General features: G+C 40.7%; 1 protein-coding gene across 3 annotated transcripts in view; it reads left to right on the forward strand.

Moving 5' to 3' along the window:
- The window catches only part of LOC134795514 (uncharacterized), a 57,123-nt gene extending 34,737 nt beyond the window's left edge, over positions 1-22,386 (forward strand). For 2 of the 3 annotated variants that reach the window (XM_063767392.1, XM_063767391.1), the window contains exons 2-6: positions 10,172-10,406; positions 11,714-11,847; positions 14,836-14,901; positions 15,239-15,372; positions 16,976-22,386. In XM_063767392.1, the coding sequence (XP_063623462.1) occupies positions 11,730-11,847; positions 14,836-14,901; positions 15,239-15,372; positions 16,976-19,093 (2,436 nt within the window). In that variant the 5' untranslated portion in view covers positions 10,172-10,406; positions 11,714-11,729 and the 3' untranslated portion in view covers positions 19,094-22,386. Of the gene's footprint in view, positions 1-5,360; positions 5,512-10,171; positions 10,407-11,713; positions 11,848-14,835; positions 14,902-15,238; positions 15,373-16,975 lie in introns of those variants that run through there. The other variant, XM_063767393.1, reaches the window with a different exon arrangement.
- The last annotated feature ends 4,008 nt before the right edge of the window (positions 22,387-26,394 follow it).

Genomic DNA, 26,394 nt, shown 5'->3' on the forward strand with positions numbered 1-26,394 from the left:
TGCGAACGTGCTCCCGACGCTACAGCAGGCGCGGCGACAAATCGGGGTCACTCCTCCGTCGCCGTCGCCGACCGTTTCCGAGATTCGTCCCACAAATCATATTTAGCTTAGTACTATAGAGAAATGCTGTTTGTTTGTCTTGGAATAGACGCCTTAACGAAACCGGGCATCTGATACATGACAACTGGGCACGACCTAAATTCTAGGAAGCTCACGCTAAATTATCACCTGTGAGGTACTAATTTGTCCTATTTTTGTTTGACGGGACAAAAACTTAATAACGTACCGCTGTCTATGACGTCATCGCGTGTCGTATGCATTCGTCATCGAAGTTTTGTTGGGTTAAAGGTCCGTGAATAGCTTTTACGACTAACGCCAAGTAGCATTTCTGGTTACGTTTTTGTGAGTTAACAATATGGCACAGCTTGTTGTTATCATAGAATCATTGAGTAAGATCATGAGTCTCCAGGATCAAGCCGTACGTGGGTTGAGCAGGTGCCTGCGCCCACGCACTATCGGTAGGACCGTGTGCACAGCCTGACGTCACCCTCGTAGCCTCCGTCACGCGGACCTTCGGAGCTCTTACATAAGCTGTCATAATGAGACAAACTGATCAAGTAAAGTCGATCAGTAAAAGTCACGGGCGGGCAATTAATGCGTAAAAGGTTACTGCAAATAATTGTTTCCTTCAACTGTTATGTATACCATATTCCGTTTACCTGATATCTATTTTTGTCCAGATAATTATTATTTGGTAATTATTAGTCGTTAATTCGATTACCGGTGGTTTTATTTATTTTTACTGCAAGACAGACCTCAATGGATGTTTGTGAAAATGAAAAATCTTGTACAGTTTAAAAAAATAAATAAGCGCTTATTAAATATATTAAGAACGGGTCACTCACGTATTTTAAGTCGAAAAACGCTCGTCGAGTGACCCGTTCTTAATATATATTTAATATGTCTGTGTCTCACGGAAGTTTTGTTATTAAAATAAGCGCTTGTCTGACGTTTATTCATACCTATCTTTTTATAAATAGGTCAATACCCATATAACCATTCCAGTCGCAGAATCACAAAGTGGTAACTAAATGTCAGATGTGTCGTAACAGAGTCCACACAATGTGTCTAGAATTGTTTCGAAACAAAGTGTCGTCGCCGTGTCTACACTTTTCCGTAACAAGGTGTCGACACATTTGTGTGCACTTTGCGTGCGGTTTGCGACTAAATCTGACAGCAAATTTGTGACAGCAAATGTCAATATAAAATACCTCTTGAAAACCAAGGTTTGTCAAACTACTATTAGTGTCTCGTGTGCTCGTAATTCTAGTAAGTCATCATGGGCAATGCAAATGATAATAATCGACCGAAACCATATAAACACCCAACACCCGTCAACCTTTTACAGAAAAGTTTTTAAAGAAATTCAATAAGCTACTTAGGTCAGGCAACGAATGCTCCAAAAGTTGTAGAGGGAAATGCTCGGAACACAATTTTTGACTCCGTAACTCGGTTTGACAAGTTAGGAGGTGAACATATCAAAAGTCCCCGGCCGTAGCCCTTGAGCGGGGGGGAGAGAGGGGGCTTTGAAGGTCCCATTTTCCCGTTTTTCGATTATATCTCGGAAACTATGCATCTCAGCGACATGGCCACTTATACAAAATGAAAGTTAATTTAATTTGTTACAAGTTTATTCAATCAATTTTTTCGATATGTTGAATAGTTTTTGAGATATCCGCTCTTTATTTAGGGCTCTCAATTTTATCTTGATATATCTATATCAGTGAAGGTGCTAGGCCGTGTTTGGTATCGTTTTCGTATAAATCTGGGGTGCTGAATCCATTTAAGATATCACATTGACACCATTCCACAAAATAAAAATAAATCTTTTTAGGGTTCCGTAACTCAAAAGGAAAAAACGGAACCCTTATAGGATCACTCGTGCGTCTGTATGTATGTCCGTCTGAATACACAAAATAGTTATTTACCTATAGATGACAGGAAAACCTATTAGAAATGTGCAGTCAAACGCGAGTCGGACTTAATGTACGGAACCCTTAATACGCGAGTCCGACTCGCACTTGGCCGGTTTTTTTGAAACTCTTCTTGACGCTTAACCGCTGAACCGATTTCGTTGAAATTTGGTATAGAAATAGTTTGCGTCTCGGAACAGGACATAGGATAGATCTTATAACCAAAATCATCTTTTGAAGGTGTGAAAAGTGGCGTGGAAATTTGTACGGGAAATCAATAACCGCTGAACCGATTTATATGAAATTTGGGATGGTCTACATCTTTGATTTAGTTAAAAATGATGAAAAAACATGACTTCAAACCTAAACTTAAAAAGTATTAACTTCAAGAAGTCAATTCTGAATTCCCCCCTACACCTCATTTCACACCTTTAAAGGATGATTTTTGAGATAACTTATTATATCCTGTCTCGGGACTCAAAATATATGTGTACCAAATTTAAATTAAAACTGTTCAGCAGTTTAAGCGTGAAGAGGAGTTTAAAAGAAAGTATTTTAATAAGTTTATATGTTTTTACTTCGGAATGGTGTCAATGTGATACCTTAACTAAATTTGGTACTGCGAATTTATACGAAAACGATACCAAACATGGCCTCGTAGCTTTACTGTTGTAGAAGTCAAAATAAAATTGAGAGCCCTAAATTCTTATTACTTGGCCAAACTTGTGTAGAAGGAAAAGGTAAAATAAAAGTCTTCGGCAGGAATATAAGACACAAATATATATTTTTTTTGCGTTACTATTTCATTCATTAAATATAAACATACCTTGATTATACTATTCTAGTGAGATCCTCATAGATAAACAAAAACATTTACTTAAAAAATTACAAGGTCGAAATGTCACGGAACTTGTGAGAGTAATATGTGAAAAATAAAAACTTTTATGACAAAAAAAATCTGGACACAATTTAAGAATCACCCAATTGCGTCGAGGAATCATCTGTATTTTTGCTTGTTTCATTACCTCCTCGCTTCTTTTTTGTCCTTTGTATTCTGTAGCAATTTGTTAGATCTGAAAATAAAGATAACTTGCGTCGTCACGGATGTCGATTTATAGGTTTTAGGGAGTGCAGAATTCGAAAACGATGATCATTTTATAATCCAAGATGGCGGCTACGTATTTTGTCATAAAAGTGGAATCCAAAATAGTCATCATTTTCGAAATCTGCGCCCCCTAAAACCTATAAAACGACACCCATGACGACTTTTATGACATAGTGCATGGCCGCCATTTTGGATTTCAAAATGGTCATCATTTTCTAAATCGGGACCCCCTAAAACCTATAAAACGACATCCATGACGACTTTTATGACATAGTGCATGGCCGCCATCTTGGAATCCAAAATGGTCATCATTTTCGAAATCTGCGCCCCCTAAAACCTATAAAACGACACCCATGACGACTTTTATGGCATAGTGCATGGCCGCCATTTTGGATTCCAAAATGGTTACCATTTTCAAAATTGGGGCCCCCTAAAACGTATAAAACGACATCCATGACGACTTTTATGACACAGTGCATGGCCGCCATTTCGGATTCCAAAATGGTCATTATTTTCGAAATCGGCACTCCCTAAAACCTATATATCGACACCCATCTCGACTTTTATGACAAAGTGTTTTGCTACCATCTGCATGCAAGACATTTCTATTATTTTTACGTACAAAAATGGCCCCCTGTCAACTTTCAATCGAGATTTAATCGATAATTTATTCGATTAATATTCAGATTAATTCAATTTCAATCTATGTTAGGTCGACTAAACTAATCGCGATTAAAATTTGAGAATTAACTTTTTTTATTCCATTAATTAGTCGAATAAACAGTTAATCTATTAATGCCCATCTCTGACCACGGCATTTTTACACTTTGAGAATATCTGAAAACAAATCAACACAAGGAGCCATTTTGCAAATCCAGTAACATACCAGTAACTTTGTTATTACTTTTGACAGCGCGTGTCATGTGTCAACACAGAGTCGACACAAAGTCGAAACATTGCAACTACTTTGTGACTGCAATATTTCTCAGCCTTAAACCATATTTATACATCATAATTAACAAGTTTCGTAGTATGTAAAGCGTTATTTCTGTTATTTAAGTATAGTATACGCATCGAAGTACTAAAAATGCTTCAAATAATATAGTTATGAACACAGGCACTGAGAAGTAAACAATTTCATTTCCGGCTAAACTAAAACAATGTGGTGGCGCGTTGATTATATTACACTTAGTTTATCAAATCACTCGAGCAGTTTAATTCCCCATAATAATTTAAGTCCTATTGTAATATAAATGCAAACAATATATAATTACGTCTTGTAATCCGTTTTAGAGATGGCGTATTAATGTCACTTATTTTTATTTAAGTATTTTTCCATCTGACAGTTTCCATTTGACAGGAACAAAATGAACGAATGAACGAATGATTTTGGCATAAAGTAGTCGCAAACCCGAAACAATGTGTGCACACGGCGACCACACTTTATGTCACTTTGTGTCATGTGTCGACCCTTCCCCATTTCTGGTAACTGTGTCGACACGGCGACGACTCTGCGACTGCAATTGTGACCGAAACAGACGGTGTCGACACAAGATGTGTCAACACCGCGTCGTAACGGCGACTGGAAATGGTTGTATGGGTAATGGATAGCCGCAGTCTCGATGGTTTTAATATTAACATTAAATATCATAGAATAAAAAATAAAATTGTAAGTGAATATGAAAGCGCGTTTGTTGTTCTGTTTACCTAATGACATCAACATATTGCATAAACAACTATCTATCCTTTATTAATCCGATTGCCTCGTCGTCATTGTTTTAGTGCAAGCCATTACGCATACGTTGTATGTTGCATGTACGTTGGCATGAATTGTGGTGATTTGGTGAAACTAAAGAAATCTTTAAAAATCAAATAGCGGCGCTTGCGGCGACGCTGACTGACATCTTGATTGACGTGAGGCGCATGCGACCAAGTTACCGACTTTATTTTATCCTCCCGGTGATATTCCGCTACATATGCGCAACTGCGACCCGACACAAAATGTAATCCTTGATCTACTTTATAAACTAAATTTAAGGTTAGCTAATGCAAAAGTCATGTTATGAGTTACGATTCTGTGTTGGGACACTTTATTAGACTTTATTAGTGGCCCCGTTCATTCAGAGACGTTTGGTCAGGATATTACGACATGTCAAATCAAAAAAGACACTTGAAACTCTTTCCTATTCATTGTTTTTTAGTCACAGACCGACCGGTTTTAATTTATCTCAATATGACACATTAACATAATAAAATCGCGTGGGAAGCGTAGAAATGATACGAATCATTACCTTGTTGACAGTTCCACGTTGCAGTAGCGGTGGCAAAAATAACAAACCTACCTACACTAAGTGACATTAAAATATTTTTTTTAAATAAGAAACAATGAATTATTGCCTTAATAAAGTGTGCTAATATTAAAAATACAAATGTGTGAGTACAGTTTCTATGATATGTTTTTGAAAAGCGTAGATTACTAGATTGTTTAAGATTCTTAGCGCCACCGCCGCCGTGAAGTTCACGATCACCGTTAGTTATGAAGTTCGCTATAAGAACTTTTTCTAGAAATCAGCAACATTATGTACATATACATATTATATGTGCGCCGCCATAATTCGTTTCAAAGTTTGTAATGAGTCAGCCGTACGCACGTGCGCTAGTTTGTTTACAAAACGATATTATGATATACACAGATATAAAACAGGCATTTACATCATATTAGCGAATTGAAAGTTTAGGCTATGTTTGAACATCTTCTCTACTAGGTGTACAGGGTCAAAGTAAAATACATATATATGTACATGAGTTACATATATATTTTTACTACACATTTTATTGAAATGTTGTATTTACACAGTAGAAAGTTGTAGGGTACGAGTAATAGTTTTTTTTTATATATTGATAATTTATTGATTGCATACTTCCTGACAGAGCATAATTAACTGTTTCAGTAAACACATACCTACTGGCTACTGGCAATGCCGCAGTAAAAAATAAAAAATGTTCAATTTCAGGAATTACTGTTGGTCAATTGGGAGTTAATTTGTTTGATGAATATTGATGAACAGTGTGACAGGTTTTCGTGAATCTTGAGTGTAACCAGTCTGTAATTGGATTGTAGTATCTTGGAAAAAAAAACGTGAAAACATAGCTAGAATCGGAGATTCCTTAGCGACGCCAACATAAATGCTATTAAACAAACAAGGCAAAAATATTTGCCTTTCAAAAATGTAGAATATAATAATATTCTACATTTTGGAAGTCTGCACCTGTTTACGTAACTTTTATACTTTTATACATCGCGCATGCCGACAGATGTTTTATTTATTCCGCATCGTATTTCCCGCTTTATAGCGAGCTTTAAACATTGCGTAATACTGCCATCTTTTTTCGGCTTTTGAGATATACATGATGGGGCAAACTAACGTCATAATGTGAATATTATGCCATAATTTTTATAAATTGCCTCGTATGTTATTGTGCTTTGACGCTAATGTCGTTAAGAAATAGAGAATACCTATAGAAATGCAAATTAGTGGAATATACAAGTGTTGAAAGCCAATTGCAAATTTAGAATATTTTGAGCCAAGTTTTGACTGAATTGAAAAAGAGTTGAAAGTTTTCCTCCTGATTGATTTCTTTTTATTACGTTAATCAAACAAATGAAGAATTTTCTTTGTTAGGCAATGTATCTTAAAAGCGATAGGCGCCAGTCCAGGCTACTGCCTACGGCGTGTGCGGGCTAGTGTGTACAGGAGAATGATACCCTGGGTGCCGATAATGCTCCGGGTTCCCCTCGGTAGATACTTTTGCTTTGGATTCAAAGTGTTAAACGATATTAAAGTTTTGTGCGTCACGAGCTACTAAGCCCTTGTGTATTTCTTTCATTGTTACATCGTTAGCGAGATACTTATTCAAAAATAGACTGCGACGTCTACGACAATAAACCACAAACGATTATTTATTTTCCTTTTTTTTAGTCAGATTACACGCATGAATAGTTGTTACGGAACTAATAAATAGATCAGAAGTCATTGGGTCGCGAGTGTGGCCATGAGTCTACCCCGCCCAACCGCACCCAGTGTATTGAGCCGTACGCAATACCGATGTCACTACCACGCACGTTACAGTTGTGACATTGATCAGTATTTATAAATTGTTTAATTTTCTAGTAATAATCGACTAAAGTGCGGTAAACTCTGGTGTTAATTGAAATCAAAACTCTTAAGTACCTAATTATTTATTTACTGTATGAATATTATTTATGGTTTCTAATTTAAACATAAGTCCCAGACTTATCGACTAACAGGCCGCCAGACGATATCGGCCTGTCAGTTAGAACAAAAATTTGACAGTTCCGGACAACTGACCGGCCGATATCGTCCGGCGGACTTAACAGTCCGCCCACAGACTAACGTCAGTGGTCGGCTTTATGTTTGCTTTTCATTTTAACTATTTTACATCCATAATGTTATGGGATTAATTTATTTCGATATTTATCCTAAACGTCAAAATTCGATATGCAAATTATGTAAAAACTAATAAGGGACAAGGGACTGCAAATTTTAAGAGCGCTCTTACAAGAAAAGTCGAAATAACGCAAAATTGATGATACTAGTCGACGAAATTCAGGACTTTGTGCTCATTATTAGAAACAATGAGTACTTGTTCCAGTAAAAGCGTCTTCTTATCTTTTTAAATATCGTTGTAAATATTAAAAAAAGGACTTATTAAATTAGTAATGATTTTTTTTCTGATGGTCGTTTCCGAAAAACCCCGTGAAGCACTGAATGGCAAGCTCTTATTTGGAAATGTTGAGAAGTTTACTCTGCTAAACCTGGCTATTTTGTATTACTAATACCCTGTACTTTAGGCATATCAAACGATATTTTTCCTACACACCTTTGAGAAAGAGAAAATCAAAGTAAAACGAACTCAATTTTCTCTCCGAAACAAGTGTCAATTCCTACAAAAATCTACTTAATATCGAAGTCATTTTCATACTCAAGCAATCTGCAACGTTTGCTTATACTGTTGGTATACATTAGTGTTTATGAAATTCTACTATAATTTTTTGGCAATTTTTTGAAAACTACTCTATATTACCGATGACGCGCGCTGCGCCAGCTCAGTGCCGCGGCAGAGCTTGTAGAGGCAGGACGTGTGTCGGTCGGCTCCGCACATTTTCAACGGCGACAACGAGATTTTTTATCATTGTGTGCGGCGGGCGCCGTGTAAAACGCTATACTGTGTGCGTGTAAACCGCAACGAGAGACTTTGATCCTAGCACTGTGACAGGATTAAAAATATTTGAAACGACCTGACATTCTATATGTATTAATTTTGACTCAAGATAGTACTCAGGGTCTGATGATGGAGCCGGAAGGTGGTCACCGGTACCAATCAACCATGCAACTAAACCACTTCGTGTTTAGGCTCGTTTTATTCATCTCAACAAGATCTTTGACACAAGATAGTACTCATGGTCTGATGATGGAGCCGGAAGGTGGTCACCGGTACCAATCAACTATGCAACTAAACCAATTCGTGTTTGGGCTCGTTTGATTCGTCTCAACAAGATCTTTGACACAAGATAGTACTCAGGGTCTGATGATGGAGCCGGAAGGTGGTCACCGGTACCAATCAACCATGCAACTAAACCACTTCGTGTTTAGGCTCGTTTTATTCATCTCAACAAGATCTTTGACACAAGATAGTACTCAGGGTCTGATGATGGAGCCGGAAGGTGGTCACCGGTACCAATCAACCATGCAACTAAACCACTTCGTGTTTGGGCTCGTTTGATTCGTCTCAACAAGATCTTTGACACAAGATAGTACTCAAGGTCTAATGATGGAGCCGGAATGTGGTCACCGGTACCAATCAACCATGCAACTAAACCACTTCGTGTTTGGGCTCGTTTGATTCGTCTCAACAAGATCTTTGACACAAGATAGTACTCAGGGTCTGCTGATGGAGCCGGAAAGTGGTCACCGGTACCAATCAACCATGCAACTAAACCACTTCGTGCTTGGGCTCGTTCGATTCGTCGCAACAAGATTTTTGACAAAAGTTAGTACAAACACGAAGTTGTTTAGTTACACGATAGACTGGTACCCGTGGCCACCTTCCAGCTCCATCATCAGACCCTGTGTATCTTCAGTGTCAAAGATCTTGTTGAGACGAATCAAACGAGCCCAAACACGAAGTGGTTTAGTTACATGATAGACTGGTACCCGTGGCCACCTTCCAGCTCCATCATTAGACCCTGTGTATCTTCAGTGTCAAAGATCTTGTTGAGACGAATCAAACGAGCCTAATCATGCTACTACATGGTTGATTGGTATCCGTGACCACCTTAATCATCATCATTATCATCAGATCCTCAATACTAGTTCGTTTTTAAACCCTCGTTGATACAAACTTTACAACCTATAGGTACCAAATGCTATGACGAAACATGTAAATAAGCGAGTACCTATAATTTATTTCGAGTAATACTTTTACCTTCATAAGTACGAGTATGGGGCTATTCATAAATTACGTCGTTTCAAATGGAAGGAGGGGGGGGGGGTCTGGACATCGGATGATGGTAGTATGACGTAGCATCCGAAGCATGATTTTTGGATGATTTGAGGGATGGGGGGGTCAAAAATCGTCAAAAATAGATGAAAAATTAATTTATGAACACTGCACACACTTACATTTGCACTGCATTTAGTATTTTCGTACTTACCAAATAACAGTTTTAGGACTTTAAAAGTTAAGCACAGTTAGTGTTGTTATGGTTGATTTCAATATGCTTCGCGAAGGATCAAGAATGTTTAATCCATCATTGTAGTGCGAGTGTGGTAGAAGGGATCGGCATACTAAGCTCGCACGGCCTGCCGCAGCGCGTAAAATACCTAAACTCGCTCACCGCCGAAATGTAATAGCGCTCTTAACAAATTGCGGATCGCAGATAACTCATACAGCGACTGCAACTCGACTGTATTTCGCGGTTCATTTATTTCGAAACCGGCGGGTGGCTAATACATACAGTAAGTACTTATAAAGGCGAATGTACGTTAACAAAATGTTTTCTGTTATTCAGAGAGCCGATCGTCGTGCGGCGGAGGCGGCGGCACCGAGGGCCCGGAGGGGCGCGCGTCGTGGCGCGTCACGCTGGACCACGACCTCGTGGAAACGCTGAGCGCCATCTACCCCGAGTGGTTCAAGCCGCAGCACCGACGCGAGCGCAGCCGCGCCGCCTCGCCTGCCTCGCCCGCCTCCACCACCCCCACCTCGCCGGGCACGCCGGCCACATCGCCGAACGACGACACGTTCAGGTACTGCCACCATCTGCTCCCGCGTTATCAATTGTCCCCCTAAACGTTAACTTTGTACTTTTGCAAACCCTACACGGTGTCAGTATGAAAATGAAGGGCAGGTCGGTCTACCTTTGTTATTAGCGAATTTTTATAGGGGCAAGGTCCGCAAGGTACAGTCAGCCAAGAAAGTGGACAGTGAAAGTGGAAGTGGTCAGTGGAGTGGAGTGGAGTGCAGTGGTGTGGAGTGGTTGAGTGGTGGAGTGGGAGTGGTGGGTGGTAGACCACTTTCTTGGCTGACCGTACCTATAGCAAACCAGCCTCCTTGGTATTGCGCAACTAATTGCTTTATTGCGATGCGACTCTCCATTGGGTCGAACCACTTCAACAAATTTCACTGGAAGAGCTCAATACGACTCCAGTATTTTGCGCGTTTGCTGATGGTGTAACCCTGAATTTTCTTGAGGCAGTGGTAGTAAAGGCTTCATTCTTAGCAATTTTGCTGCAAAAAGTAGCAGCGTAGTAGTTCACGTGTACGTTTTAATGGGACGGAGTTGCGCTTATCCGAGAACCTACCGCGATAACAACGATAAAAATTTTTTTTCGGATCTGCCTCTCTGTCGCTTGAATGTGCAAGAGAGATTTCGATTTACGATGTTCTCAATAGGCCCTCTTTAAGCTTTTAATTTTGGCCACCTCCAAAAATTTATATTTTTATAACAAAAAGATTTCTAAAGAAATCTCCCTCCAAGTATCCTCAAGCTATGCCAGCAACATTCAAAACATTCATATCATTCGACACATATCATAAGCGTTTTAGGGATAACAATATCATGTTATTTATCGATATGAATCACTTGCACTGATTCGGGAAAACCAAACTCGTTATTGTTTACCTACTGCAATCATTTTCATACTCGTCGATCGCGTGACCAGTATTCTAATCCACATAATTTGTTTTTGCAGACTATGTAGCGTTATCCTAAACCGATGTGCAAATATTTGCATGATTTCTCAAACTTTGATTTAGGTATCTTAATCGATATATTCGATATCGGAATAAACTACCACAGTAATGTGTCACAGCCACAATATGGGGTACCTACCACTTTTACCAGACGACTTTAATTATGCGACGTATACCTTTTTTCTTTCGTTACTTTTATTTTGAGGTCGAAGTAACCGCTTTTTAGGAAGAACTCATCCTTTTAAACTATCAGAGACACGGCCTTGTTTTTTTCCATACAGTTGACCTTGGATGCATACCTTTTAGGCCCTGTAAACTATTTGTGGGGAGACATTAACAATACCTATATTGTTTGTTACAGTTCGGGCGCAGAGGAAATGGCTAGCCGCCAGGCGGGCGGCGGCGAGCCGGCAAGCTCGCCGCCGCGCGTGTCGCCTCCGAAGGTGGTCGTGGACGACAGCCCGCTGCAGCCAGCCATGGGCAAACATAAGGAATGTAAGTATCCTCATTCAATTATTTATTAGTTTTATTGCCCTCGTAAGATTGTATGGCTTCATGTCGCTTCGGTCAGAGTATCACTAACTTACCCGCCGTTTGAATAGGGTCTAAAGGTGCATCCAGATCTTAGCGGGGCATTCACGCACGGTTCGCCAGTTCTAACTACGTAATGCAGGGCCTTTGTAAACAGGCGCATGTGCGTCGTGTTCAGATCAGGACGCACTTTAAGCGTTAAAGCGTGAAAGTTACGTAGAAGTTTGATGGTAAAATTGTTGGTTTACCAATGAGCTGTATGATAAAAGATTGATGATTAAGATTAAACTATCAGCTGGTCGGTTGCTGTCATAATCCTCTTCAAGATGCCAATTTTCATATAACATGTGGCTGACAAATGATTTATTTGCCCTAGACCGAAACAAAGTCAGACTGATCAAAGACCAACTAAACCCGATCAAGGACCAGAGTGGCCACGCGGCTAGTCAACGGCCAGACTTCGAGTTCTTCCAATGATAATACGGGACGTAATGATATCATCAATTGAATAATATTTTTAATTCCGGTCAGTGAACTTAAAGCAAGTTTTCCTCGACGCGCGATGAATCCTTATAATAATGTCCGTAATAAGACTGTCACGGAATGCATTAGGCATGCAATTATAGCATTAAAGGTTTATCCTAAGGTTTATTAAGTTATGAGCGTAAATTCTTAAGATTTATTATATTAAGGTTAAGGGTTAATCACGATGATTCCTGACGTCTGGAAGTTCAACAACTATAAAGGTGTTATCTTCGATCAATGGCTGGTGTCCACGGCCGCATTAGAATGCCGCCGGTGTCAACACATCCGGTTGTTATGTTGTGCCGCCTGCGTCGGGGTGCAATTCACGACAAATTAACAAAATCACCCTAAAGCGAACCAGTCTAAGTCTGATCTCTGATCCTCGGGATCTCGAGATCCAGTTATACTAGGAACGAACGCACAGATGAGATAAAATGTTTTGCGAATTGGTCGGCCGTGCGAATCACACGCCAGCCGCTGTCAACACAAACAGCAAGAACAAAACATGTACCCGTGTCTTCATAAAATAAATGAACGTTTTTACGATCGGCAGATAAAATCGTTGTCAGACCGAATTTTAACATTGATCTGCCAAACGACGTTCAAAGAAAGATTGTTGTTTTCCGGATAACTTTTCAAGGAATTCAAAATTAGATCGTGTTAGGAGCGTAGGACTTACTATCTCGAAACACCTTCTATTAAAATTAGAAAAGAGTTAATGTACCTAATGATATTTTTACCGCTGAGTGGGCCCACTGCTTTTACGTCATTCCGATGGCATTCAAATACGTAAACGATCACAAACGTGCCAAACGTGGAGTTGAAAAGCAAATAATAGAAAAAAATATACCTAATTTATCCTGGTATGATATTTTTTTATAGTAACAATCCTCTTTTAATTTAATTTATGCGCCTAAAGTAAATTCATGTTAAAACCGTTCTGGTTATGGCGGCGCCCAGTAACCCACAATATTCGGCCCAGTGGTAGTGAATGTTTCGTCTGTAATACGGTCGCGGCATAACACTAGTTTCCTTGTGCACTGTTTACTTTGGCCGGCGGCCAGCGTTGTCCGCCCGTCTTGCTTGTCTATACACGCAAACAACGCGCCTACACCCGAATGGAATCGATGAATCGTAATACATCGCGTCGTATCGATCACGTACACTCTTATATTTACCTCTACGTCATAAACACGTGTCGATACATATTAAAACCACTTAGAGGAGTTCCCTAACGCATAGTAAAGGGTGAATGATGCATGACGCGTTTCTGCTGACCTATACATATAAATGAACCTATACATTTCGAATTTACCACGAGAAGAATTAGGTACAGTCGCCATCAGATATATCGGGGCGGATAAGGCGCTCACTAATATCTGAACACGCCTCTATTGTCAAGGCGTTAGAGTGCGTGTTCAGATATTTGTGAGCACCTCGGACGCTCCGATATATCTGATGGCGACTGTACTTAAATTTGCCAATTGTGGTAGAAAATAGGGGGTTTTAAACTATTTAAACCCCGATTTCCATCAGTTGCATCGCACATGGCGAAATACCTAAGTGGCTATGCAAATACGACCAGGTATGCAGCACTACCACTCATTTTACTTTTTATTAAAAAAAATATAAAAAGAAATTACCACCTGACCCACAGAACCAAAGATGAAGCTGATGATGATCGCTAGTTAATTTTCCGTTGCTTAGCTTTTCGTATTAAGAAAATTAAAACATATGCCTTTATTCGCTCTCACATAAACCGATTTACCTAATTCAAAAGCGAAAAGCGATGAAGATAGATAAGTTAGATAACGAACTCTCAATGTGCGCACGGTTCCCGTTGCATCACTGTCCCTTGTATTTACCTACACACTTTTTAACCCCGGGCGTCATAAACTGTTGTCCGGCATATGAATCCATATGAATACACAATAGTTGTATGCAAAAGGTAATCGTACACTGTCGATGTCGTCTGCATTCTAATTGAAAGCTGACACCGGTAACATAAATAAAAAAATAATACAGTGTTGTTGATAGGATATTAAAGCGGTATTTACAATAGATACGAATCCGCGTGTGCGAGCTGGATATCGCTATTTACGATAACGCTGTTTCTCTCACACACCGGAGCGGGTTGCGGATCTGCATCAGTATAGAGTACTTAGATAATAACAACGTAAGGCGGAAAACCGATTCAGTTATTTTCAAACATATCATACCGAAAAGCTAACATTGGTAGCATCAATAAAAAAAGAAATAAACCATGATGATAGGAAAATAAGGCGGAAAACCGACTCAGTTATTTTCAATTATATCATTAAGGAAATAATTGCTCCCAGAATGTAGTATGCCATTGGAATTGTCCTTGACATGTGCGTTTTAAGTGTTTTACTGACATTATTTTGTAACATATGCTCGTAATTTCAGCATTGAAGGTGAAGCTGATGATGAGGAGACCCATCAACCAGCTGGTGGCGCAGGGGATCATGCCTCGTAAGTACTTAGCTTACGTACTTTATTTAAGATTATGAACGTAAACAACTCGGAGTTATGTTTATTGCTTTAGTTGATTCAGTATAATGTCTAATAAATTTTATTTAACTAAATGAAACTTAAATGATAATATTGATACTAAATAGTTATGAAAAAAAAAACGAAAAGGCCTTTTGCGATTTTTGAGGAAAATGCTGTTTTGTCCCTTATATTTTATGTGATAAATCAATTCCATCGATCTGCCTCCACTGGCGAGAACATATCAAGTGATAACATCAAAGATAGTTAATTTCGTGTATTCTGAACAAATCAAACAACTATTATTGTTCTTTTACAGCACTTAAGACGCCACCCGCTTACTTCGAACAGTCGAAGCAACTAGAGAGAGCAAAAACTGGAGATCTGCTAAAAGCCAAAATCCAGCGACGACCAGATCGTCAAGAACTTGAACGAAGGCATATTTTGGAACAGGTCAGTGTTTTGGTTATGAGTTCTCTCCATTTTTACAAGAAATTGATGTACCATCACGCTCCGTGATTCTTGCGCCATTTAGGGTCCTAGCTAAATTGGTTGTTCCATACTTACGCTATAGAATTTCCAATTTAGCAAGAACCCTAAATGGCATAACTGTACCTAAATTTGTTTTTTGTCAAATTTTAACATGGGATGTGGAATAGGTATATAAATTACCATTGTGTAAATAACAAATAAATAAATATAGTTCCTTTGGATCAGTAGCGTGCCTAGGGTTTCGTAGTAAGGCAAGCCGAAAGATATGTTTTCGTAACAAATGTCCAATCTCGCTCTTTGGACTCAAATGAATTTGCTAGCGTATCGCGGCGAGCTATCATAGCGCACAGGGCATACTAGGTACTACTATAAACCCTACACCCCCCTATTAGATAGAATTTTACAAACATATCAGAGGGCCTACCGCGAACACTGAAGTTTACAAATTGCATGCTTCGTTCTCTGTCACTCTAATTACGCCTTAATTGGAGTAAACCAACAATCCTTGTGTTTTGTAAACGGCCGTACAAAATTTTCTCTGCGACTGACTTATCTGAGAATACACAAGTCGGTTGTTGGAAATGATATCCCGTTTTTCTACAAAGTTTAACGATTTTACCTTGTCTTCGTTGAGTAATACGTGGACGCATCTCATACCGTCACAAGGAATAATAACTTCATCCATTGTTAACACTTATAAACATCACAAAAAACAAACAAATCCACATTCACTACTTAATTCAAATTCACTTAAATAAATTGAGCTTTCGTTACTTCCGACTCGACTAAATAATAATACACTTGAAGTAAACGCGTGCCCGTGCGAACTTATGCAGCTAACTTCACACCAAAAGCCAGGCTTTAAATCGCCTTATAAAATTGCTATACATTCTAACAAATAGTTACATCGTTCTATGGCGTTTGTAGGCTTAGAGGGCCAAGAGCGGGACGAAAAAGCAAGCCCGGTTGCAAGCCGACGAGTGCGAGCAGGATAGCCAGAACATCCTTCGCCTGACGATTTCTTTCGCGCGGACGAGGCGCCACCACGGCAAAAATTTGCAACACGCTGGCGCCGCGGTCCGCGCGCTGTGTGGCTTGAATTTAATAATACGGGTTCATTTGGCGCGCGGTTTAAAAATAATCTATATTGATTATTGATCTTATCACTACGTAATTTCGGTAAGGCAACTAAGGCAAGCCCGGCTTTTGGGCTTGTATGGAAGTACCGCCACTGCTTTGGATGAATTCCACCTGTCCAATCTCTTGGTCCAATGTGTATATTATTATGCGTTTCACATTTTGCTTAATGAGAGTGAGTCGCAATGAAATTGGATCAAGAAATTTGCCAAGTGGAATACCATCCTAATAAACGCCATAAACGCCATACACTTCACCCCTTATTTATTTAGCATATAAGTGCTTCCTGTTGGAAATTAGATGCGGATACTTTTAGGTACGCTTGTTTTGATTAGCAAATACTATCGTTTGGATTCTCTCGGTATAAATTTTATCTAAATACAAGCGGACTCGTATTATTATTGTTAATATCTGAATATGTTTACAGGAGAGCCATGTGGACCCGAGCCTCGCGGAGAAGCAGCGCATGCTCAAGAAGGCACGGCTCGCGGACGCGCTCAACGACCAGCTGTCGCACCGGCCCGGGCCGCTCGAGCTCATCAAGAAGAACATCCTGCACACCGAGGAGGACATCGAGACCGCCGTCAAGTCCGGCACCCTCGCCTTCCGCGCCACCTCCGAGGGCGCCTCCGGCCGCCCCGAGCACCCCTCCTCCTACTGCGGGCCCCCCGAGGACATCTCCCCCTCGCCCTCCCCGCCCTGCCTCCTCTCCCCCGCCCCTTCCCCCGCACCCATCCAACATCCCGCCCCCGGCAAAGCCGACAAAAACCGCAAGAAGACCAAGCATAAGCAGCAGCAGCCAAAAGCGCGCTTTAAATTCCACGAATACAAAGGCCCCCCGAATGCGCATAAAGCGCCTTCACCCCCGGACTCGACTGAGACACCGTACGAGCTGCTCCTCCAACAGCAGCAGCTGCTCCTGCAGTTGATGCCGGCGTCGCCGGCACCGTCTTCCGCTTCCATTGCGTCGGATTCCTCGGACGCGTATTCGGCGCCACCGCCTCCGCCGCCGCCGCCCACGCCGCTGCACGTTACGTTGCATCACGTGCCGACGCGGTACGAAGACATGAAGGTGTCCGACCTTCGAGCGGAATGCAAGCGACGGAACCTGCGCGTCTCCGGGCCGAAGCCGCAGCTGATCAGCCGTTTGCGACCGTTCCTTCTGGAGAAGGGGGAGGAACCCCCGCGCTCGCCGGCGTCCGTCGCCTCGGTCGCCTCCGTCGCTTCGCCCGAGTCGCGCTCCGAGCCGGAGCCGGCGGAGGACATCGTGCAGTCCCAGCGGAGACAAATCGAGGAGCTCGAGCGGAAGCTGGAGGCGTCGCGCCAGCAGTTGGAAGCGGTGAGGCGCGAGGCGGCCGGCGCGGCCGCCAGCGACCAGAGCCGGAGGCTTCTCCAGGCGCACCTGTGTGTCACGCAGCTGCGCGCGCAGCTGGACGCGCTGCAGCAGCCGCCCGCGCCCGCCGCGCCGCCGCCGGCCGCGCCCGCCGCGCCGCCGCCGCGCTACGTGCTGGCCACGTCGGACGCCACGCCCGACCGCCTCGTGCGCCTCTTCACCGTGGCGCAGCCCGCCGCCGCCGACGTGGTCGACCCGACCGCCGCCAAGACGGCCAACTACATCCTGAACGGCGTCAAGGTGGTCCCTATCGCGATATTACCCTCGCCGCATTATGAACCCGAGCGCGCCGCCGCGCCGCCTCCGCCGCCGCCTCCTCCGCCGATGCCGCTCCCGACACTGCACGACCGCAACGAGGACATGGACGACGTCATCGAGCTGCTGGTGGAAAATGGCGAGTTACCGCCTTCGGTAGTGGGCGCGGCGGAGACCCAGCCGATGCGGACGGAATTCTTGACCGATAGCGCCGACGCGTTCTCGCCGGCCGAAGTTCTCGGAGACGGCCGGACGCGGGATTCGCTCGCCGCCGACGAGCTGCAGCGCGAGCTCAACGACATCCAGAACGAGATCATGAACCACGCCGACCTCCACGCCGTCAACGGCAACCGCTGCGACATAGACTCGACCACCGCCGACATCGACCCGGAACTCAACGTGGATTTATTGACAAACAACGATTTCCATCCGGACTTCAGCTCCGATCCCACGTCCGGCGACCACGACGACTTCTTCGGGCTGCTCTCGGGCGAGACGGACCACGCGGACGAAACCTCCCAGACCGCGATGGACATCGGCGAGGACCCGCCCGAGCGCATGGCGATGACCCCGCTCACCAACGGCGACATCCTCGACCACACGAGAACCGGCTTCGAGGACATGGACGACCTGTCGCTGCCGTCGTTCCAGGAGGACATGATCCAGGAGCGGCCGTGCGAGTTCGACCTGAAGGAGTTCGGGATCGACATCGGGTCGAACATGACCGTGGACGGGGACGCGTACGACTACATGGACACGGAGCTGATCCCCAACCTGTTCGGGCGCGGGCACGTGCCGCAGCGCGACCCGCTGCTGGGCGCCGTGCTGTCGCGGCCGCCGCCGCGCCCGGCGCGCAAGCACTACTCGTGGGACCGCATCGAGTACGACGCCACCTGACCCCCCGCGCGCCGCCTGGAGCCGCCCCGCCGCCGCACCACCCCGCATCTAACTATCGATGCGGGCGCCGTCGAATGCCTTACTCGGTAGTTCAAATTTTAACGTTAAACAAAATGTATGCGCGTTCGGTGTCGTTTAAAATTTATGATCTCTAGTAGTCGGAGTGACGTCGCGAAGTGGAGAGTGTGACGCTAATTTTATTCGCCGCGTAGCGACCCGCGCTAGTCTCCGGTGTCCCGTTCCTTCGGGTTCGGAATCCTTAGTATTGACTAGATAGAAGGAGGAGTTCGGTGATGTTTAAACACATAGTGTTGGCATCGATAGAGTTAGTTGTAGACTTTGGTGTTTTGTACTTAACAGTTGAGGCGACTCGTTTGTACCGCTAGTTGATAATATAGTCTAATTATTCATGTATCGTTATCTGAGCGTCGCCGTCATCGCTCGGCGCTCGACCCTATCGAATCCATTCTATGTACTATTACTAGTGTGTATAGGCATTGTCTACTTATGTATATATTGAAAGTATAATGTAATAATACTCAACATAGTTGTGGATTTCTGCATTCCGCCCGATGACTTAAAACGTAAGGGAAATTTATCATTAGGAAAGATGTTTCTGTCGAGGCACCGACGGTCGATCTTCGAGACACCTGCTACGTACACGTCGTGTTAATTATTATTTATTTAAAATACAAATTGATGTTCTGGTAGTTAACAAAAATGCTGTATGATGCCTCTGTCGTATGTGAAGCTATTTCCCAAAACATTGTATGACATTCCAGTCTTGTTGAAGTGCAACATGCAGAGCTCCTGCACTCTAGCCTCTGTCGACAATTAAACAGCGGAATCAATATTCGTGCAATAATTTATCTGAGCATATTTGTGACAGTAAGTTATTTGGAGAGAGTTTGAGAATTGCACGTTGACAAGCCATCGTCATGGGTGGGACCAGCTCGGGAACAAAGTTAGATACGAATCATTTAGTTAAAGTACGGAGCCGGCTCCGCGCATACAGACAATTACAGGGCAGGCCGAGGCAAGAGTTATTAAACATCACTTTCTTCCTTTAAAACTTCGCGTAATGCATATATAATCCTTTTTAGAGTTATAAAGTCAGCTTCAGAAGCAGCTTCGCAAAATCACTTGCTTAAAATCTCCACGAGCCCATTGAATTATTATTACTACATATAGAACCGGCACAAAGAACCAGTTGCGCCATGAGTTGTTGCCGGGCGACAACAAACTATGGACGCGGAGCGTGAATCTTGCGATCTAAACACGTAAGCGCCATCAACTTCATGGTCGCGTGGTACAGGTTGCCATTGCGATAACTTCATTGGTTGGTATGGCTCCTCTATAGTAGTCGTGCTCGTGACAGATAATTTAAGCATGTACATCGCTCGAGTGGCTGTTTTTGCAACTGACTGTAGAAAATCAAATTGTTATAACAATTTATTGTATTGGAGAGTGTAATTTAACATTGTCCTTGACATTTTGTTTTAACTAAAAGGATTCTTACGTAAACATTACATTCTTGAAAATATATCATTCCAATTTATTATTGTCTAAAGCGTAGGATAGGTGAACCATTATAAGTAAGTTGCTGTTTGATTGAACTGCGGAGGCGGTATTGTACATTCTATCTTCAAATCCCTCGCCTGTTTGTGTAATTGTTTGGCTGCATTATTTATAATTATTTATTTCATTATTTGATGGTGTACCGTTTGTTTTGATCGGGTGTGTTCATTGCTATATGTGAGGTCTTCATTAATTTATTTGTGTTATATTAACTATATAGTTACGTTATTGTCATAACCCTAGTGTAACCAGAACAAGAGCGAAAGGAAACATAGTTTTATGAAAGTAAATTGCCATTAATTGCATTTATGTATAATGTTATCAGAATACCCTTAGAACAACGAATGTGGCATTACTGCCCGCTTGTGCCAATCTGTTTAAATAATTTTAGATTCATCTTCCGCTTTGTGATATGTATAACATGCATATAATCTATATTTATATACAAATTATATAACCTAATCTGGGATTTTTCTGCACATATAAATATATATAGATTGGTCTGAATTATTAAAGCTGGTGGTTTAAATATGTGACCGTACTTTAAAAGCGCTTGTATTTTGAAGTGCAGTCATATAAGGGTTGGTGCTAATAGAATGTAAGGTAACATTGATTTATAAAGTATAATTTTTAGGATGTACGTATACATATACAACCCATGTACTTGTATGTGTGGCTCTATAAATTTCAACCACTAATATCGTATTTATCACCTGCAGAGAATTAAGTTATTTTACCAGTCAAACCAACAAAATAAGCAACACAACGCTAAACAGCTGGTACAAATATCAAGTTGCTGTTTGGTTATTAAGTAATCTGTAAACATAAGTAATATTCCATTATCTAAGTAAATTTTAACAATACCCTTTAGATTTAAATATTTATAAAAATCTATTTGCTCATTATCTAAAATGTACCTACACTGTATAGCCAATAATTGGAGTCAACGTGCGTGGTAGACGTATATTTCCATTTGTTGTTGTGTAATCGACTTCCACATTTAACAAGCTTGTGTGTTTCATGGCTTTCATACTCACTCTTTTAAGAGTTAGTTTAAATGTATTTAACGAGAAACTAAGTGAGATTAATGTTTTGATAAATAGTATTTATGTATCTGCATATTTGTTATTGTTGTAATTATTTTAGGAAAGTTTTAATATTTGTTTTAACTAGATTATATTCCGAAGTGATAAATAAATCGTGCTGAATTTAACATGCGTACTTTAGCTCTCTGTAATGCGAGTATTTATAAAATAAGTATTATACATTGGCTTCAATGAACAATATCAATTACATGTAGCTATATTGGTTTGGTATATTTTCGCAAAAGTCGAAATAAGTAGTCAAGGTCATAAATATGTCTCCAAATTTACACCTTATTTAATTGTAATTAGTTTGAAAAATGTATACACATTTATGACCGTGACTGATGCTGAACTATTTTTTAATTATACCTATTATCGCAATAAACCAGCTTAAATATCAGTTTTAATTGTTTTAGCTACCTAATAATAGCGTACACATTATTGGGCTTTAAGCCCGTTTTCTAAAATAAGATAATAAATCATAGAAAAACCAATAATCAATAAACACGTTGTGATAACTAATAGAGTCGATTCTATTGTAATCAAAGTTTTATACATTGCCCTGTATTTGAAGCCTTGTGTACTAGCTTAAGGAAAGAATGTTACATTAAAAGTTTTGACACAAATAAATATTCTTTTATTATGGACGTCGAGATTTCCTAATAAATGTAAGTTTACTCTGGATACGAGTGCAGCTTAGACTTGGTGTCGCTCAACTTTCAACTTGGGCTCGGGTAAATCCATTCGACCCTCTCAGCAAATATCTACCCTATTACCTTTTCTTAAGATGCCTAAATCACATAACCTGACAGATGATTTACTCAACATTGAAGTTAAAGCGACTCATACTCTATGATCTGAGGACTCATTATGTATGAGATGACATTATATTATGACTTTAAATCTGTTGTTAGATAGAAATTAATGTGCACTTGCCTAGATTCCTTCAATCTATTCAAGAGAGCATTACGAGCAAAGAATAAGAAAAAAAGTTTAACTGCTATTTGGCCAATAAAGAGAGGTGCTATCAAAGAATACAATACTCACTATAGTTCGTTTTTTTAGCATTAGTAAGAACTTGAAAGAAGGTAAGCGATCTTGACATGTCTTTTAATAGTTTTAATTGAAAAACGCTTTTTAAAAATCAGTAACTATTACTTATGAAAGCAGAAGAATATAAATGATCGTATTAGATTCATAATTGTTACATATTTGCCGTAACTTATTTTTTAAATGTGTTTTTCAATTTTTTAATTCATTCATCAAGATTGTTTACCTTATTTCTAATGCTAAAAAAACGAACTATAGGGGTGCTACATATTACTTTTACATAATAAGTAAAGTAACTATAAGGCCCCGTTCGCACGGCAGCTTTTTCAACGCGCGTTAAAAAAGCGTTTGAATGACGCAAATGGATAACCATGTATGTATTCACACGAAGGCGGTTTTTAAGCGCGGCGCTTTTTTATCGAGCACTGTTCGATTTTCGGCGTTGAGCGTTGGCGTCAAATTGAATAGAGCATACGGAACTCCGTGTATCTGTTCTCACAAGCGTTAAAAAAGCGCCGGCGCTGCTGTCAGTTGGCTGTCAAGTGTCAATTTTTGGTGTCAATCGTCAAGATTATTATTAGTTTCACCTTAAAAGTGTCAACTTTTGCTTACAAATTCCTGAAATATTCAAGCTATATTCAAATAATACGTCGTAATAGCAAATAAAGTATGGCTTTGCTGTGATGCGTACGTGGCAGTACGACTCGCAAGTGATTTTTAAGCGTCCATATGAACACAAATATTGGAAACGGTAAAAAAGCGCCAACGTCGGGTTTTAACGCAACGCTTTTTAAGCTGTCGTGCTAATGGGGCCTAATAGCATGGTCTTCTATTCCCAGAGTGACACGGGCCTACGTCACAATAACATTGCCACTTTATTTCAACATAACATGTTACATGGGTACATTATAGCTATGGTTAATAAGTTAAAATATTTCTTTATAATTTTATAATTTTCATTTATAATGTATTTTATCTTAAATTTTACAATAACACGTCATTTTTAATTATTCGTTAGCAATATCTTCCGATTCACGAAAGAAATTTCAGACGTTCGGGTAATTCTGTTTACATTACTGGCAACACAGGATAGCGCTGTCACATTTGACAATTCGGATCTAGATAACTTCATGCCCTGACCGTCATCCTTGTCGAACGCGTGTTAATTGTTATTTCCTTCTCGCTCAGTGTCAGCAGTCGCAGTGTTTTCCAAACTTTTCACGTCGTAAGCTTGGTAATTAATGTGTAACTGTGAATTAGTTTTTTTAAACGTTTGTCTTGTATAGATAAATAAAGTTTAATTTAATACATTAGATTTGTTTTATTTTACTATGTTTCTACATGAATAACTTAAAATTAATGCCGTTAAAATAATTTTCACCGTTGGTTAAAATTCTCCCACATTTTAAAGTTTGAGAACCTGTAAACAGCATGATGACGTAGGCCCGTGTCAGTTAGGTCATACGCGAATCTCGGAATAGAGTACCAGGCGGAGTATATTATTATACCATGTATAATAGGGTATTTTCCAACTAGTCAAATCAGTTACTGTTACAACCTCATTTCATACCGCATATCTTTTATCATAGAGAACATTATCGACGGTCTTCATATGTCATGTCATGTCTCTCAATTCACTTTAATTGTCAACGTATATAAAATAAACATTAATTAATCTAATAAATATGTAATTTATATCAGTGGCGACGAGAATAAAAAAATATCGTCACAAAATGAACACCGAACAATTCGACAAACTCCTTGCATTGCAAGCTACACAACAACAACAAATCGCGGACATATTACAATTGCTGTTAACGCAACAGCAAAACGCAGCTGCCGCGACTCCCACACCAACAACGACACACGGCACGGAGTCGCCCAGCTCTTCGAACACTAACGGTAACAGAAACAATGTTTACAACGGTTTGATACAAACAAATTTTTTCATGTCTTTTAACCCCCAAGGCGTGTTTTTTCACCCCTTTGTGGTATCTAATCACCCCCTATTACGTAACTACTCACCCTATATGCGTGTCCACTGACCTCTTTATCACGTAAAATTGCTTGTTGATAGTATTTGCAAAAAAAATGTTTCATTATAGAGAAAATTGGTGATATTATTTATTATTTAGGTACTACAGATACTATATTACCAGGTTAGCTAGAGTCTGTGCGGAAAGAGAAGAGTCGTGGAATGTATGGGGCCCAATACATTCCACGACTCTTCTCTTCCCGCACAGACTCTAACTACGTTAATGTCACTACATTTACCGCTAAAACAAAGTTCAGACAGGCTTCATTTCTTACCTCGGTGAGGCCTTACTTTAGAGTCAATAAAATCTAACTTTTAGGCAGTTTGATTCACTTCTTTTGGTATCAATGTAGAGAATAAATAGTCTACTATATACGTGTTCCAAAAAATCTAATTATAGAGATGTACGTTTTTAAATATATCAACTTGAAAGAAAACGTACAAAATTTCTCTATTCACCCCGCCTTAAACTAATATATAAAACTATGCACCCCGCGATTTCTGTTGACCCCGTTTTACAGTATTTAACTTATATCCTTACATACCTTACGTGTGCAGAGCAAATCAAAAATATTTTCTAGTATCAAAACTATAATTCCTACTACACAAAGTGTGACCAGCCCAAGATTTTTTGAATTTCCCGCCAAACATTTGTGTAATATTTCAGTAGCCAGCTTCGAGCAACACCGGCTTCCGACACATCGGAAGGGAGGGGCCCAAGCGATATCTCACCGTACAAATCTTTCTGCCATTTTTCGCGGGGGGAAAGGTGCACACAGTCGCACTTCTCACACACTTACATACAAAATCCAATCTGTAATGACGACACAAATACATAGAAAATGACACACGTAAAAGACAAATCTTGCAAACCTCGATCTCTTTTTGTGTACGGACGAGTGACAAGTGTCACAACACGCACACTAACACATTTTCGTTGAAGTATGTCATTGTATTCTGAGAGATGAGAAGTCGGATTTGTCGCTCGACCGATCCGCAGTTTGTACTGAGCGAGCAAAATCGATAAATCCAACAATTACATAAAATATAATAATTGTGTATGAATGTACGAATGATATGTAAAAAAAATATTACATGTGAAATGTAACACTTTCTTTTTGTAAATTTGATGGCCCTGACCTCTTTTTATAACAAAAAACCGAGCAAACAGGCATTTTTGTGTAGCAGTGTTCACGCGCGCGTCTGGACTCGGTCTAGTGAAAAATCCAAGTGCAACTAGTTTTATTACCCGCGCTAGATTAGATTGACGCGCTAATCTTGTACCTCGGCAGAGGGGAAATAGTGCGAATGCCGCCTCCCTTCCGTGTTGCTCGAAGGTAGCCAGACTCATGGTATAATAATATACTCCGCCTGGTACTCCATTCCGAGATTCGCGTATGACCTAACTGACACGCGCCTACGTCATCATGCTGTTTACAGGTTCTCAAACTTTGAAATGTGGGAGAATTTTAACCAACGGTGAGAATTATTTTAACGGCATTAATTTTAAGTTATTTATCATTGATATAGAATAAGAACTGGATACCCAATCA

The sequence above is a fragment of the Cydia splendana genome, chromosome 12 (genome assembly GCF_910591565.1).
Source record: "Cydia splendana chromosome 12, ilCydSple1.2, whole genome shotgun sequence".
In the NCBI taxonomy this organism is placed as follows: domain Eukaryota; kingdom Metazoa; phylum Arthropoda; class Insecta; order Lepidoptera; family Tortricidae; genus Cydia; species Cydia splendana.